This window comes from Trichomycterus rosablanca, chromosome 10, assembly GCF_030014385.1.
Source record: "Trichomycterus rosablanca isolate fTriRos1 chromosome 10, fTriRos1.hap1, whole genome shotgun sequence".
Taxonomy (NCBI): domain Eukaryota; kingdom Metazoa; phylum Chordata; class Actinopteri; order Siluriformes; family Trichomycteridae; genus Trichomycterus; species Trichomycterus rosablanca.
The window spans coordinates 2136312-2151903 of NC_085997.1; the positions used below are offsets into that span (position 1 = coordinate 2136312).

A 15592-nucleotide genomic window follows, 5' to 3' on the forward strand; every position below is an offset into this window, starting at 1 on the left:
TAATTTACAGCAGCCAACCCACCTTCTGCATGTTCCTGGAACAGGATTGCTGGTTAGAAATAAATTCAGATGTCAGGAGAACATACTAAATCCCTTATAAATAGGAATTTACTCATTTATTCTGCCTCTATCATTAATAATACACAATTATATAATTTGGACACATTGTGGAACCCTGTTTTGAACTGAACTGAACTGTGATTTGCTATAAGCATCAATGTTATTATGCATTATAGGGGCCTTACAGCTTCAGGGATCTGGGTTTAATTCTTAATCCTGTCTGTCTGGAGCTGGGTCAGTGTGGTGCTCAGTGTCTGTAAAGAGTTTAGCATTTTCTCCATGTCTGCATGAGCTTCCTTCAGGGACCCTGGTTTCCTCCTGCTACCCAGAACATGCAGAAGGTGGATTGGTTGTTCTAAATTGTTCCTGGGTTTGAGTCGGTGTGTGTACCAGCCCCTTAATAGATCTGCCCAGAGTGTATCTAGACCCTGACCAGGACAAAGTGGTTAGAGAAAATGAATGGATGAATTAATGAATGAAAACCCAAATAATCGATGTTGTTTAAAAATATCCATGTACCCTTCGTAGTGAACATGGTGCAATTTGGAACACCGCGTCTTTCAACCCAAAGCAGCCTTACAGCCAATAGGAAACGCATTACCTTCACAGCTGTGCGTGCGATTGGTCCATACGCATTTGGTCACGCCCCTCTTTGATGTGTGAGTTCTTCCACAATGACGTAGGGACATTCTTATGCCCGTATAAGGAGAAGGGTTTGGAGCTGGAGGAGTTTGGGATGATGTAGGCGCTGCCCTTTGTGCACAAGCGCGTTTTTCCCTTTTATTTTAGCTTGTAAACTCCTGCTGTCCCGCCCAACAAATCCGACATAATCCGATAAAATCCGATACACACATGTACGCACCCTCTGCTCTCCTACACCCCCCATAAACTCGGATTAATTCCCCTTCAGACGAGTTAAAAAGTCGTAATAATAAACTGGCTCCTGTCCAATCATGGTGGGAAATGTAGACATGACAGGGCCGCTGTAGGATGTTTGTGTTTTACATATATTTATTCATTCTCAGTGATTGTTTAATCCTGGTCAGGGTCACAGTGAGTCCAGTGCTGCGTTATTACATTTCAGCCGATCTGTAACAGGGCAAATCACCCTGTTAGGGATGAATTAGGGTGACCAATTTACCTGTCTTATGGTTCAGAGGCAAGGATCAAACCCAGGGCCCCGGGGTCCATGTTGCTCTGCAACCCCCACACTACCAGCCACTCCACTGTACGTACTGGTTGTGTCTGACACTTTATTTTTATGGTCAGACTCTCAGAACTACACCATGACATTATGGATACATGTACATTATTCATTTTCAGTCAGGGTCACAGTGGGTCCAGTGCCTTCTGGCAACATCTTACAAGGCAAAAATACACCACACATGTCCTTGCATAGTCAAACCAAGAAGCAGGTTAGAGCAACCAATCCACCTACTTACTATTTTGGACTCTAATTGCTGGGACGTATAGTGAAGTGAGTATAGTGAGTATAGTAGTAAGTATTCAGGACTGTAACTGAAGGCAGTATAGTGAACAGTAGTGAATATTCAGGACTGTAACTGAAGGCAGTATAGTGAACGGCAGTGAGTGTTCAGGACTGTAACTGAAGGCAGTATAGTGAACAGTAGTGAATATTCAGGACTGTAACTGAAGGCAGTATAGTGAACGGCAGTGAGTGTTCAGGACTGTAACTGAAGGCAGTATAGTGAACAGTAGTGAATATTCAGGACTGTAACTGAAGGCAGTATAGTGAACAGTAGTGAATATTCAGGACTGTAACTGAAGGCAGTATAGTGAACGGCAGTGAGTGTTCAGGACTGTAACTGAAGGCAGTATAGTGAACAGTAGTGAATATTCAGGACTGTAACTGAAGGCAGTATAGTGAACGGCAGTGAGTGTTCAGGACTGTAACTGAAGGCAGTATAGTGAACAGTAGTGAATATTCAGGACTGTAACTGAAGGCAGTATAGTGAACAGTAGTGAATATTCAGGACTGTAACTGAAGGCAGTATAGTGAACAGTAGTGAATATTCAGGACTGTAACTGAAGGCAGTATAGTGAACAGTAGTGAATATTCAGGACTGTAACTGAAGGCAGTATAGTGAACAGTAGTGAATATTCAGGACTGTAAATGAAGGCAGTATAGTGAACAGTAGTGAATATTCAGGACTGTAACTGAAGGCAGTATAGTGAACAGTAGTGAATATTCAGGACTGTAACTGAAGGCAGTATAGTGAATGGCAGTGAGTGTTCAGGACTGTAACTGAAGGCAGTATAGTGAACAGTAGTGAATATTCAGGACTGTAACTGAAGGCAGTATAGTGAACAGTAGTGAATGTTCAGGACTGTAACTGAAGGCAGTATAGTGAACGGCAGTGAGTGTTCAGGACTGTAACTGAAGGCAGTATAGTGAACAGTAGTGAATATTCAGGACTGTAACTGAAGGCAGTATAGTGAACAGTAGTGAATATTCAGGACTGTAACTGAAGGCAGTATAGTGAACGGCAGTGAGTGTTCAGGACTGTAACTGAAGGCAGTATAGTGAACAGTAGTGAATATTCAGGACTGTAACTGAAGGCAGTATAGTGAACGGCAGTGAGTGTTCAGGACTGTAACTGAAGGCAGTATAGTGAACAGTAGTGAATATTCAGGACTGTAACTGAAGGCAGTATAGTGAACGGCAGTGAGTGTTCAGGACTGTAACTGAAGGCAGTATAGTGAACAGTAGTGAATATTCAGGACTGTAACTGAAGGCAGTATAGTGAACAGTAGTGAATATTCAGGACTGTAACTGAAGGCAGTATAGTGAACAGTAGTGAATATTCAGGACTGTAACTGAAGGCAGTATAGTGAACAGTAGTGAATATTCAGGACTGTAACTGAAGGCAGTATAGTGAACAGTAGTGAATATTCAGGACTGTAAATGAAGGCAGTATAGTGAACAGTAGTGAATATTCAGGACTGTAACTGAAGGCAGTATAGTGAACAGTAGTGAATATTCAGGACTGTAACTGAAGGCAGTATAGTGAACAGTAGTGAATATTCAGGACTGTAACTGAAGGCAGTATAGTGAACAGTAGTGATTATTCAGGACTGTAACTAGAGGGCAGTATAGTGAACAGTAGTGAATATTCAGGACTGTAACTGAAGGCAGTATAGTGAACAGTAGTGAATATTCAGGACTGTAACTGAAGGCAGTATAGTGAACAGTAGTGAATATTCAGGACTGTAACTGAAGGCAGTATAGTGAACGGCAGTGAGTGTTCAGGACTGTAACTGAAGGCAGTATAGTGAACAGTAGTGAATATTCAGGACTGTAACTGAAGGCAGTATAGTGAACAGTAGTGAATATTCAGGACTGTAATTAGAGGGCAGTATAGTGAACAGTAGTGAATATTCAGGACTGTAACTGAAGGCAGTATAGTGAACAGTAGTGAATATTCAGGACTGTAACTGAAGGCAGTATAGTGAACAGTAGTGAATATTCAGGACTGTAACTGAAGGCAGTATAGCGAACAGTAGTGAATATTCAGGACTGTAATTAGAGGGCAGTAGAGTGAACGGCACTGAGTGTTCAGGACTGTCACTATAAGATAGCATATCGGGCAGTACTGAACACTTTTGCTTGGCAATATAGTGGACAGTACCAAACACAGGGCAGTATAAGTGGACAGTACAGGGGTCAGCAGAGATGTACGAGACAGGATATGAAGGAGAAATTCAGTTTCTATGTTTATTGCAGCACAGCACTTCCTCCTCCATTCCTGTGTTGGATTCTTCCATATACGGCCATGTAGCCGAGTGTGTTTCTCCAGGGGATGATGGGAATTCCTCAGCGAGTCGAACTGGCAGAAACACTCGGTTCAAACTTTTACTGCGCTTTGGAATGTGCGATGTTTACTCAGCACCCACATACACTAATAAATACCAAACAACACACTCAGTATCACGTGGAAGCTGCCAGGAACAGACACCATTACAAAATACCCCCAAGATACCCACGCTGACCACTGTGTGTGTTATGTTACGATTCACTTTATTGAATTGTATGCGTGAGATCTGATTATGTACAGGATTCATTTACACATGAACAGAACTGGGTACAGAGTTGGATCAAGTGAGCGCAGCACGACGGGATGAGCAGCGTCTAGTGGGCCGGGTTTAGGCGGAGGTGTCGAACAGTCTGTCGATCATCTCCTCCACATGCTCCGGCGTGTACTTGTGGTACTTCTCCGGGTTCTTCGTGAAGGCAATGTTGGCACATCTGCACAAATAACACACATCACTGAATGTAATACACACCTACACAAATAACATACACACACACACCACTAAATGTAGAGCAGTAAGACAGACAACAAGACAGTAGGAGACAGTAAGATAGACTGTAAGACAGTAAGAGAGAATGTAAGAGAGACAGAAAGACAGTAAAATAGAGAGTAAGACAGTAAGAGAGACAATAAGACAGTAAGACAGACAATAAGAGAGACAGTAAGACACACAGGTGAGTGTTACCTGTGTAGGAAAGCCCTGTACGCGTTGGAGATGAGATGTTTCTGAGCGTATCTGATGGTGTCACGCTGTTCTTTATCAGGAATGGCCCAGACCTTCTGAATCTTACAGAGTTCCTCCAGACCATCGTTAAATCCCTACAGAACACACACACACAGTATACACACAATTCCATTTGAATACCCATGGCTTTGGAATGAGATGTCCAACACATGCTGGAAGGACGGGGTCTTACCTTGAATTTGTCCTTGATGACCTGACGTTCTTTGTCTTTTAGCTGAAAGGAAAAAGTGGAAGCAGAATGAAGCGGCGTCCATAAATCAGAGCTTCACTAACAAACACACACACACACACACACACCTTTAATGCTAAAATATAAGTTGTGTCAAGAAATGTTTCATCAGTAGCATAGTCTCAATGGTTTTGGAATGTGGACACCTGACCATGAGCTTCATCCCATTCTAAAAGCATAAACATTAATATGAAAGTTCTCCTCCCTCATGGGAGACGTTCTACAAGGTTTTGGCTTGTGCCTCATGGAATTTGTGCCCATTCAGTCAAAGTTATTTGCACGGTTGGGCTGAACGAACGTGGAACAGTGTAGATTATGGACTCACCTTGGCTCCAGGTTGAAATGCAGGCATGTTCCTCTCAGTCAGATGGTCAGTTACCTTCAACCAGCTGTAGATAAACATGAGGTATTATATAAAAACAGAAAATTAACACCAACACAGATCATCCAGGTGAAAAGTATTCGCCCCCTTGATTTCTCAATCACACATTTACCTGGATTTGATTGGTGAGCCAGTTTAGCTCTATAGGACATCTCACTCATCCTGAACCTCCCAGTCAATGTTCAGCATTTACCTTAAATGTTCTACACTACAACCTCTGAAACTCAGGTTCCTTAAATGAAAGTAATCATGTTTTACAGGAAAAGGGGGCAAATACTTTTTCCACAGTACGATATGTGTGTGATTTGTACCTGCGCTGGTATATCAGAATCTGCTGTTCGATCAGTTCTCTGTAGGAACTCTCGGCTTTCTTCTGGGTCACAGCAACCAACTGGATCAACTCAGACCTGTGATGGTCAAACAAATCATGAAGGTTATGAGCGAGGTGTGATGATCATGAAGGTTATGAGCGAGGTGTGATGATCATGAAGGTTATGAGCGAGGTGTGATGATCATGAAGGTTATGAGCGAGGTGTGATGATCATCACTCACTTCTCCAGAGATTTCAGGATGTAGTTGTAGTTGTTGTGGAGGAAGATGGCACTCAGAGCCTGATCCTCATACACCTTGGACTTACTCAGCAGGTTCAGCTGAAGGTTTCCCAACACCTTACCTACACACACACGCCAAACCAAACGCACACACACCACATCAAAGACATTTCTTGACGAGACCTGGCATCTGGGGAAAGTCACTGACGATGTAGGCTTAAACAGCACTGAGATCCAGGAGTCTAATCCACATCACAGGAAGACAACAACCCACGTCTTAAAAGTGAAGTCAGTACAAACAGAGCATCCGAGAGAATTGCATCAAATGTTAAGCCTAGTTCTCAAACGTTCCCTTGCATTCTTTACAATCAAAGTCTTGAGACCTTTTGTGTCTGTTGTGGATGAAACTCTTTCTGTGTTGGCTCTGGGCTTACAAAAACTTACATAACCAACCTACATAGCCATATATTTTAATGACTTTCCCCAGACGTCAAAGCTTGGAAAGAGAACGTCAGACTAGTTAGCAAATTACAGATGTGGATCTTACAGATGTAGGTGCTGAGCAGTCTGCGGCTGAACTCGGAGCTGTAGCTGCTAGCTGAAGAGCTCGTTTCTGAAAAAAAGGAGCACATTAGAGTAATTCATAATCACACGCTTCACCGTTCACTCATAGTGTGTATATATGTATAGTACAGTAAACGATTTACAACAGTAGTGTTTAAATACATTGGAAAGCTGTTTTAAACTGATTAGTTACGATTAATTATTCAAATTCTTTCTCAACTCAGTGAACGTTAACATTAACATCTGATCAGCGATGTGGTCCCAGAACACCCACCCTCCACACGAGGAAGCAGTACAGGACGATATAGTACAGTAAGAGAAAGCAGTACTGAATGATAGAGTACAGTAACAGGAAGCAGCATTAGGAAGCGGAGCCGTTCTGTCGTAGTGCTTACCTCGGGGGTCTAAAGGAATATTGTAAGTGTCCCCGAGAACTACAGAGCAGAGACGAAGCAGGAAAGAGAAAGAATAAGAAAAAACAGAGAGAAAGAAGCACAGTGCAGAGGTTAGAACGTCCTGTTAGTACAGTAACACCAGCAGTCAGAACATTAGAAGCTAGGATTATGGGATGGAGAAATGAAAGCTTGAGATGGAGAGAAGCGAAAGTGACCAACATGCTACAGTTTAATGAAGCATTCTCGTAGGAAGTGCCACATTATACTAGGGATCTAATACAAGCTTCAAACAATCCAACATGCAAACACTGTCTGCACTTTTTAGATGCCCCCTTACACAAACCTGAGGTAAAACCTAATGAAGAGCTAAAAAAAAATCTGCTTTATATAAGAAATAAGAGAACTATATCTACGTGAACTGAGAGATGGAGGTTCCCTACAATCTGCATGCATTATTTACACACTCCCTTACTATGGGGATGTTAAAACTGCCTCCGCAACCAGTTACGAAGTTATAAATACCAAAACCATATTCACCTAGAAAATAATATTAATTTATATAAGTAAACAGGGACGGAATTTCATCTAACATCACAAAAACACACCGCAGCCCCCCCCCCCCCCCCCCCCCCCCCGTCCCCCCCCGAAGCTCTATACTCAAATCTCACAGTGAAATGTATGTGAGTGATGTCGAGCTGATTGTTAATGGAAACGCATGATTAGACAGGAGGAGACCAGGCTAAACACAGACTGAACGCAGACTGATCGCAAAGTGTTCATGTGTGATCGTTTTACCCTGAGAGGCCAGCATAGCTCCTGCCGTCTCCTGAAAATCCAACAACTGCTGCAGGAAAAGAATCGCCTACACACACAAAATAGAGAGGTAAGAACAGGTCGAAACTCAGTGTCTGGTTTGGAACAGGGCAGTTGTAGCCTAGCGGTTAAGGTACTGGACTAGTAATCAAAAGGTCGCTGGTTCAAGCCCCACCACTGTCAGGTTGCCACTGTTGGGCCCTTGAGCAAGGCCCTGAACCCTTAATTGCTTAGATAATATACTCTCACAGTGCTGTAAGTCGCTTTGGATAAAAGTGTCGAATAAATGCTGAAAATGTAAATATAAAAGTGTCCCAAAACTTTTTGGACAGTTGTAGCCTGGTTAAAGTACTGGACTAGTAATCAAAAGGTTGTTGGTTCAACAGGTTGCACAGTTGGGCCCTTGAGCAAGGCCCTTAACCTTCAATTTTTGGACAATATATAGTGTCACGGTACTGCAAGTCGCTTTGAATAAAGGTTTCAACTAAATGCTGAACTAAGTGTCCCAAAACATTTTGGGCAGTTTAAACCCCACCACTGTCCCTTGGAAACACTAAGAGGAACCAGACTCAACAGCAACCTCCATCCTGCTCACGTGGCCTACAGGATACTTGGATTTATTAGATTAGGGAAACATAAGCTGATACTAAGTAGAAAGTGTAAGGAGAAACTTCTCCTGCGTGCTGGTCCCAGTGGCCAAGAACTGCTCTATTTAAAGGAAAACATTAATATATAAAAGAGTAAATTATAGAGAAGTGGCGTCCTTACGTTGCTGGTGAGCTCGTGTACAGTTCCGTCTTTAGGCATGTTGTACTCTTTATCCGGATCGTTCTGAAAAACACATTCATTACTGTGTTATAACACTTTATAAGGACTTCTAATGATCGGACTTTGGGTTGAAATGAGGAAGGCTGTTGTGTTTAAAGCTTAAATTACTCGTCAGACTTGTACGGACCTTGATGCTGTCGGCGAATTCCTCCAGCGCTTTGGCTCCGGTCGTCTCCATCGAGGTGATCAGAGTCGGCAGCTTGTTTTTAGTGCTGGCTGCGGTACCCTAAAAAAACAGGACATGACAAATGAGTGAATAAAAGTGAACACGACCTCTGCAGCAAACCACTCAGAAATAAGCAGGTGTATCCACAAACTTTTGGCCACATAGTGCATCTTAAGTAAGTAAGCAACTCATCCACACCAGCGCTCTCTCACCTGCAGCGTGGCATCGAAGTCGGGTTTGGTCTGCTTGAGGTGGCGCAGGATGGGGAAGATGGTGAGGACGGCTGAGTAATCGTGTCTCATTATAGCTCTGCGTGCCGCTGTGACGATATTATCTCCATCCAGCATCAGGTTATCCAACGCCTCCTACAGACCAACACACACCATGCAGTCAGAAAAACAGGCAAACAAACAAAACTTCTACCGGAAGATGAGAATTTCATGTATGCCACCATCTACAGTGCATAATATCGTTAAAAGATTCGGGGATCAAGTGAATAAATTGAAATCAACCTGTGCTGAAGATGCCCAAAGCATTCTCAAACAGAAACCACGTGAGATCATGTGACCCTGACCTGTATGAGAGAGTCAAAGGTCTTCTTCTGGTGGTGTTCAGGAATGATTTCGGCCAGTAAGGCATACTCGCTCTGAGCCAGCTTCACGAACGCACTGATGCAGTGGATATATGAGTCGATCTCCACGTCCAGAACATCGTCCTTCCCTGAGAAACACACCCACTTCGTGTTAGTGAAACCTTTTCTCTAACAAGATTAAAGTCTGAGGAATCGACAAAATAATGAACTTTTTACAATAATAATAATACACATAATTAATACCATTGATAAAAAACAATAATATTAAAAGTTGACAAGGTTAAAATATCAACAAAACATTACACATGACAAAAAAATGTAATAATATAAGTATTACATATGCATAGGTATAACAATAAAATGTTATAATTATGTTAATACACTTATTTCTAACAATGTTAATAAAATATTTGCAGCCCTAATAATAATAATAAAAATCACTTTCTCACATCCAAGATCACTTCTCATATCGTAAACAAACCAGACATCATCACAAATTACATTTAAGACATTTAGCAGATGCTTTTATCTTAAACTACCAAATATAATCCAACTAATTGAGGATTAAGGGGCCCAAAAGTGGCAGGTATAAGGATTGAACCAGCAACCTTTTGATTACTAATCCAGTACCCTAACCACTGAGCTGCCCTTATGAGCATATTTAATTATAAAAACACGACTCTGAACACCGGAAACTAGCAACACTAACACTGCTAATGTGGTTTAGGAATAAGGGCGAGTCGGTAGAGAGAAAGAAAAGAACAAAACTGGAGAAGAACAAAAGCAAATATTTATTTATTTATTTATTAACGCCATGTTTAACACAGTGATATTTATGAATAAATAAAGGTGTAGAAGATTAAAATGTTCTGTTTTTTGAGATGATGTGTTACCATTGGGCGGCTGAGAGATGTTTGTTTAAAAATGCTTTGAATTGTTTCTCAGCTTGTGAGACATGAGGAGATTGAAGGAGAAATGCATAGAAAATGACAAACAAGGAGTCAGAAAAAGAAATCAGTACGTCTACACGATCCTTATATAACTAATAACAAAGCTTGTGGGCGTGGTCCGCCGAGGCGGCTCTGGTGATGGGTGTGGCTCAAACACTCACCTGCTGAGACCCCGTGCTTGTCGCTCAGCGCCTCCGACAGGTGCTTAACCCCACGCGGCTCGTGGTCGTAACCTGATCGATTGAGGAGGGGCACAGTCACATGACCCGAGTCACGCGACTTAAAGTCACATGACCTGGGCCCACTACTACATTGGGAGGGGGGTAAGGAAGCAGGCCCCGTCCACCAAGCCCTCAACCAGGGAAGCACGTATACCCACCGTACCAAGGTAAACACTGTGTTTGGGTTGGTTGTTAGTGATGTTAACAGGAGCCGGAACACTGAAACTAACGTCACAACACATGGCACAACTGAATCAACTACTGGCAGGATTCGCTTCTGAATGATTCACCTGCTAAATGATTCCTTAACTGTCTGAAACCTAATTCTGACTAAATCCACTCGGGACTAAATCCCTCAACTCCAGACTGAATCCACTCAGCACTAAACGCCTATACTCCAGACTGAAATCCAAAACCGACAGACAGCACTGCTAACTCCCATTCCTGACTGAATCCTCACAAGCTAATCTATTTCTGACAGGATCTGTCCATGACTAGATCCACAGGATCTCCTGCGGATTGGATTTATTTATGACTAAATCCAAATATCATAGGATCTCATTAATGAATAAATACACATCTGGGTCTCATTACTGACTCTATCATACTCGTTCTGGTTGGATCTACTTCTGGTTGAATCCACTCCTGACTAAATCACAATCCAGACCTGATCCCTCACCCACGATTTCGCTCTTTAGACGAATTGGGATCCCACTACTGACTAAACCTTTTGATGAATGGATCCACTCCTGCCCGCTTTTGGACTGGATCAATAATTGGAAATCACCCAACTCCTGACTGGATCCCAAACCTTAGCCAATAGAATTCCTGACTCAATGGGTCCTGACTGACTTTAGGTTTGGACCAAAATGATTATCGATAACATTAAACACGATCCTGATCAGCGACTGGATCTGTTGTGATCTGAACGTCTCAGCTCGGCTCGACTGTCGTTTTCCCTCGTAACACACGAACCCAAAAGCAACAGCGTTGAAAACCAGAGGAGGAAAGTGTTAGTGAGAGGGTGACAGAGTGGAAGAGGTGCTGGTTACCTTCCAGAGGAGTGAGGTTAGAGGCCTTTTTCCCATCCAGGCCATGCTGAGAGTACTGTTTCAGCAGGTTCTGAGCCTTACGGATCGTCCCTGCACCCCACCGAGCAGCAGAAGAAGAAATAAAGAGAGGAAGAAGAGGGGGGTGAAAGACAGGAAGGGTGCACCCGGCAGTGAAGGAAGGTAGAGAGTGGATTCTCCCAAAAACAAGCCAGTTAGAGAGTGAGAGTTAGCCTAGCACCATAAACGCGTGAACCAGCATAATCACTGTAGCCCTGCGGTACAGCGCAGTGCATCGTACACACAACAGCTGGGAGAGAAAACACTGGTTAATTCATTACAGTTAATGACTGAGGCTAAAACACAACAAATAAATGCAAAACTAATGAAACATCCAAAAAATAACATGTCTTAAGGCCAAATTTTAAAGAACTGGCATTAAAGCAAAGCAAAAACACAATCATACAATGTATGAAGTTAGATTTTTTTAAAGCAGACATGCGTGACATTGTGCTAACGTCACATAACAGGATTTTATTGTACAAGAGGTACATAATGTTAAAAATGGACATTTAGGGGCACTTGGGTGGCACAGTGTCGAATCTCAGAGGAGCTAACAACCTGGCCGGGAGTCCAACTAGCACAACTGGCTGTGCGTGAGGGAATAAGTTTGGAAGTCTGGTTCCTCTTGCCACTACCTAAGGCCCACCTCAGCCAGGGCTGGTGGTGCAACAGGGGGACTGGATATGCCCAAATAGAAATGGTTGTGAAACTCATAATTCATTCCGGTTCTCTGATGGCTTAGTTGAAGCATGCGATGGCCAGATCACACCAAAGCCACTCACACTGTACCTGGAATGTAAACTGCCGTCAGGTGAGCCAAACCAGCCCCAGAACGTAGAGAACAGAAGGACAGAGAAGGTTAGTACGAGACACAGAACCCACACTGAGCTACTGCAGTGGATCTACGACTGAAGATACTCACGGATGAAACCCACAGAACCCAACGCTCACCCAGAACAGCCTGACCCAAAACCCAGGGTACCCAGAGCCACGTGCAGGGTTGACGGTTACTGACCTGGGCGTTTCGGAACCTTTTTGGTAGGCGTGTCCTTTCGTTTGGTCTGTACGGCGGGGGAGTACAGCAGGGCGGAGGAGGCGCTGTTCTTACGAAAATGCTCCTTCAGACCCTTGATGGAACGATCCAGCTGATTGGAACGGATCTGGAAGTACACGTTCATGAAGTCTACACACACACACACACACACAAAACCATTTAAGTACAACATATCCTAATTAGTAATTAATTTGACTGCAGCTGGAAACTGCTGCAGCTGTTTTGTGCTCAAATAAGTAGGGAGAGTTTGACTGCACCAACAAGCTTTACTATTGGAAAATCTAGGAAGCTCTGAACAGCAATTTCTAAGCGACCTGGAGTCCCAAAATTTGTGTAAACAGCTGTTTTAAGTGCGTGTGTGTGTGTGTGTGTGTGTACCCTGGTTGCGTCCGTACTCCACCAGCCATCCAGAGATACAGATGATGTCCTGCAGTACAGCCTCAGGAAGATGCTCAAGCGTGACCTCGCCCTCCAGCTCCTCGTCTCCACCAATCGCATCCAGGATCAGGACCGGCGGGACCGGCTTACTGTAGCGCGTTAGAAGGGCCCGGAACTCGGCCTCCAGCTGCTCTTTACCTTTCTCGAAGCGTACTTTCTGTAAGGGACAGATGGGAAAGGTTTGTACCAATCCCATTCCATTGAGATGTTTAACATGCTTGTGTACCTGGACACCTGAGTCCACATACTTTTGACTGTCTAGTGCATTTTTAAATATTACAGCAGTCAGAGGGATACAGTACCACAGTGTTGAGTTCAGGACTGTCGGGATTGTTGTCCTGAAAATACTCCACAGCTTTCTGGATCTTTGCAATGCAGGCGAGATACTCATTCAGTCGACCTGTTGGTCTGCAACACACACACACACACACACACACGTCTTATTTCACCCTCTACAGTGCATAACATTATCGAAAGATTCAGGAAATCTTGATCATTCTCTATGCAAATGCACGTATTTTCACCAGACGCTTTACACACACGATCATGAATCTTATAAGCATGCTAACACACCCCTCTTTGATGATCTTGTCGGTATCCTTGGCCACGTGGTAGTAACTGATGACGTGGTCGAGGCAGGACAGCGACTTGTCGACGTTCTCCTGCAGGCGCTGCAGGTTCTCCGTCTGCTTATGAACCGGGATGATGGAGTTCTCGAGAGCCATGAGGCGACTCTCGAATGAAGACAAGATCGTCACCTGGAGGTAAAGAAAATATTATTACTTTACAATTTATACTTTACATTTTATACCAACCTTACAATGTATACCGAATTACTTCTCAATATGTACCCACAGGCCCTGTTGTTGTTGTGTGTGATTGTGATTATGCAGGTACTTGTTTGTATACTGTGAGGCTTTGTAGTGTGTACTATTACTTTTGATCTATGTAACTAACTACTGAGGCCTTAATTTTCTTTGGGATTAATAAAGTTCCTATCTATCTATTTATCTATTTTGTACAATTCTACAAAAGTGTATCAGACAATTTAATTACAGTCCTGTGCAAATGTATACACTAAGGTTGAACGACAACATTGAGGGCTTTAGATGAACACACATACGCCCACATATACATACAGTGGCTTCATAACTCACCATTCCTTTGGTGAGCTGGTCACTCTTTTCCAGATTCTCACGGATAAACGACAGTGTTTCCTGTTCCTGAAGAGACAATCAAATATCAGTTAGTTTTTATCTAGCATCTGGAACATAAAAGTTTAAGCATGAACAACACTGATCAAGTCAACATTCAGCTACAATAAACTCATCTAACATCCTTGGATGCTCTAATGTTCCTCTGATATTTTAGTTTGTGGAGAAATGGTTCAATAACTAACGCATTTAACAATATAACAGCTGGGTGAGGCAAACAATACCAATAGCCAAAAATGTGTGGACACCTGTCAATATTCTTGCTTGATGGACAGCCCATTCTAAAACCATGGGTTTCAATAACAGCCTCCACTCTTCTGTCTTCTACAGGCTTTCCACAAGATTTTGGAGTGTGTCTTCGGTAATTTGTGACTATTTAGTCACTATTCTTTTAGTATTACGTACTAGAAGGCCTGGCTCACAATCAACAATCCACTTCATCCCAAATGTGTTCAGTGGGGTTGAGATCAGGGCCCTGTGCAAATCACCACTGAGGTTCCAAACATAACAAACCATGCTTTTATGGACACAGGCATGCAGGAACACTGAAAGACCTTCCCCAAACTGTTGCCACCTTACTTCTTGTTTTAATTCATAAGATTCTTCTTAGCTGTTTTAGGGTGTCTTGCCTTCTCTTTCTCTCTTCTTTATCTTATAGTCTACTTATTATGGTTGTTATTATCTGTGCTGTGAATATTGTTTATGTTTTATGTCTTGAAACTTTTGTATGCTGCTGCCATTCTTGGCCAGGACTTCTGGCCATAAAATGTGTATTTTTCATATCATTTAATATTATTAAACATTAATACTGACAACAGTACAGTTGTATGCAAAAGTTTAAGCCCCCTGGTCAATGTTTTGTAGATTTCCTTGTAAAAAAGCTATACAGCTTCTGAACATCATATAGTCAAAAGTATGTGGACGCCTGATTTTCAGACCCTTATGTGCTCACTGGACACTGAATAAGTGAATCTGAGTAGTGTCCTGCAATCGGTGGATCTCTGACGACGGACACACCACGATCCTGATCAGTCTGTTTGTAACTGAATATGATATGTAAACGAATATGTAACTGAATCAGGTAATCAGGTAAACAATGACAGTGTGTATACAGATCCATTATACAGGAAGCCAGAATCCCTTCTCCTATCACATTTTCGGGATTATTTTCAGGACTTTTATCTTTTATCTCACCTGTTTCAGCTTCTCCTCGATCTCCTTCTTCCTGGCGGACGCGTCCTCTGTCGGAATCATCTTGAATAAATGTATACAAACAGACTAATTTAATGCGAACGATTCCAAAACAATCAGCTCACATCCACCATTCCTCCCTGTCACTGCCCGTTGCGGTGTAACACGCATGCGTCAGACTGTAAAACCTTGCGCATGCGCGGGACAAACTCCTGGCGTTCGATAATTAATTCATTGACGCTTACAGCTCGTCT

General features: G+C 42.8%; 1 protein-coding gene across 8 annotated transcripts; it reads right to left on the reverse strand.

Annotated features, from left to right (window-relative positions):
* Positions 1-4078: 4078 nt before the first annotated feature.
* On the reverse strand, positions 4079-15472 carry exoc7 (exocyst complex component 7). Of its 8 annotated transcripts, XM_063002731.1 has the most exons (21): positions 15342-15472; positions 14091-14156; positions 13507-13691; positions 13236-13341; positions 12874-13090; positions 12457-12624; positions 11382-11471; positions 10270-10341; positions 9141-9286; positions 8779-8931; positions 8528-8626; positions 8341-8403; positions 7555-7621; positions 6760-6798; positions 6348-6413; positions 5802-5922; positions 5561-5656; positions 5193-5256; positions 4811-4852; positions 4579-4712; positions 4079-4327 (listed from the first exon to the last, which is right to left on the reverse strand). In XM_063002731.1, the coding sequence occupies exons 1-21, from the start codon at positions 15399-15401 to the stop codon at positions 4225-4227; spliced, it is 2157 nt and encodes a 718-aa protein (XP_062858801.1). In that variant the 5' UTR covers positions 15402-15472; the 3' UTR covers positions 4079-4224. The 8 variants fall into 8 exon arrangements, with proteins under 8 accessions (XP_062858801.1, XP_062858796.1, XP_062858795.1 ...); XM_063002726.1 differs by lacking the exon at positions 11382-11471 and having other exon boundaries at positions 15342-15471; XM_063002725.1 differs by lacking the exon at positions 10270-10341 and having other exon boundaries at positions 15342-15471.
* Between the last annotated feature and the right edge of the window lie 120 nt (positions 15473-15592).

Excerpts from the sequence above, each read along its gene's own strand:
- exoc7 (XM_063002731.1), bottom strand. The coding sequence starts at position 15,401 with ATGATTCCGACAGAGGACGCGTCCGCCAGGAAGAAGGAGATCGAGGAG. Across the intron at positions 14,157-15,341 it reads TCGAGGAGAAGCTGAAACAG|GAACAGGAAACACTGTCGTT; the intron begins GTGAGATAAAAG and ends TTGTCTCTTCAG. Across the intron at positions 8,404-8,527 it reads AATTCGCCGACAGCATCAAG|AACGATCCGGATAAAGAGTA; the intron begins GTCCGTACAAGT and ends TGTGTTTTTCAG.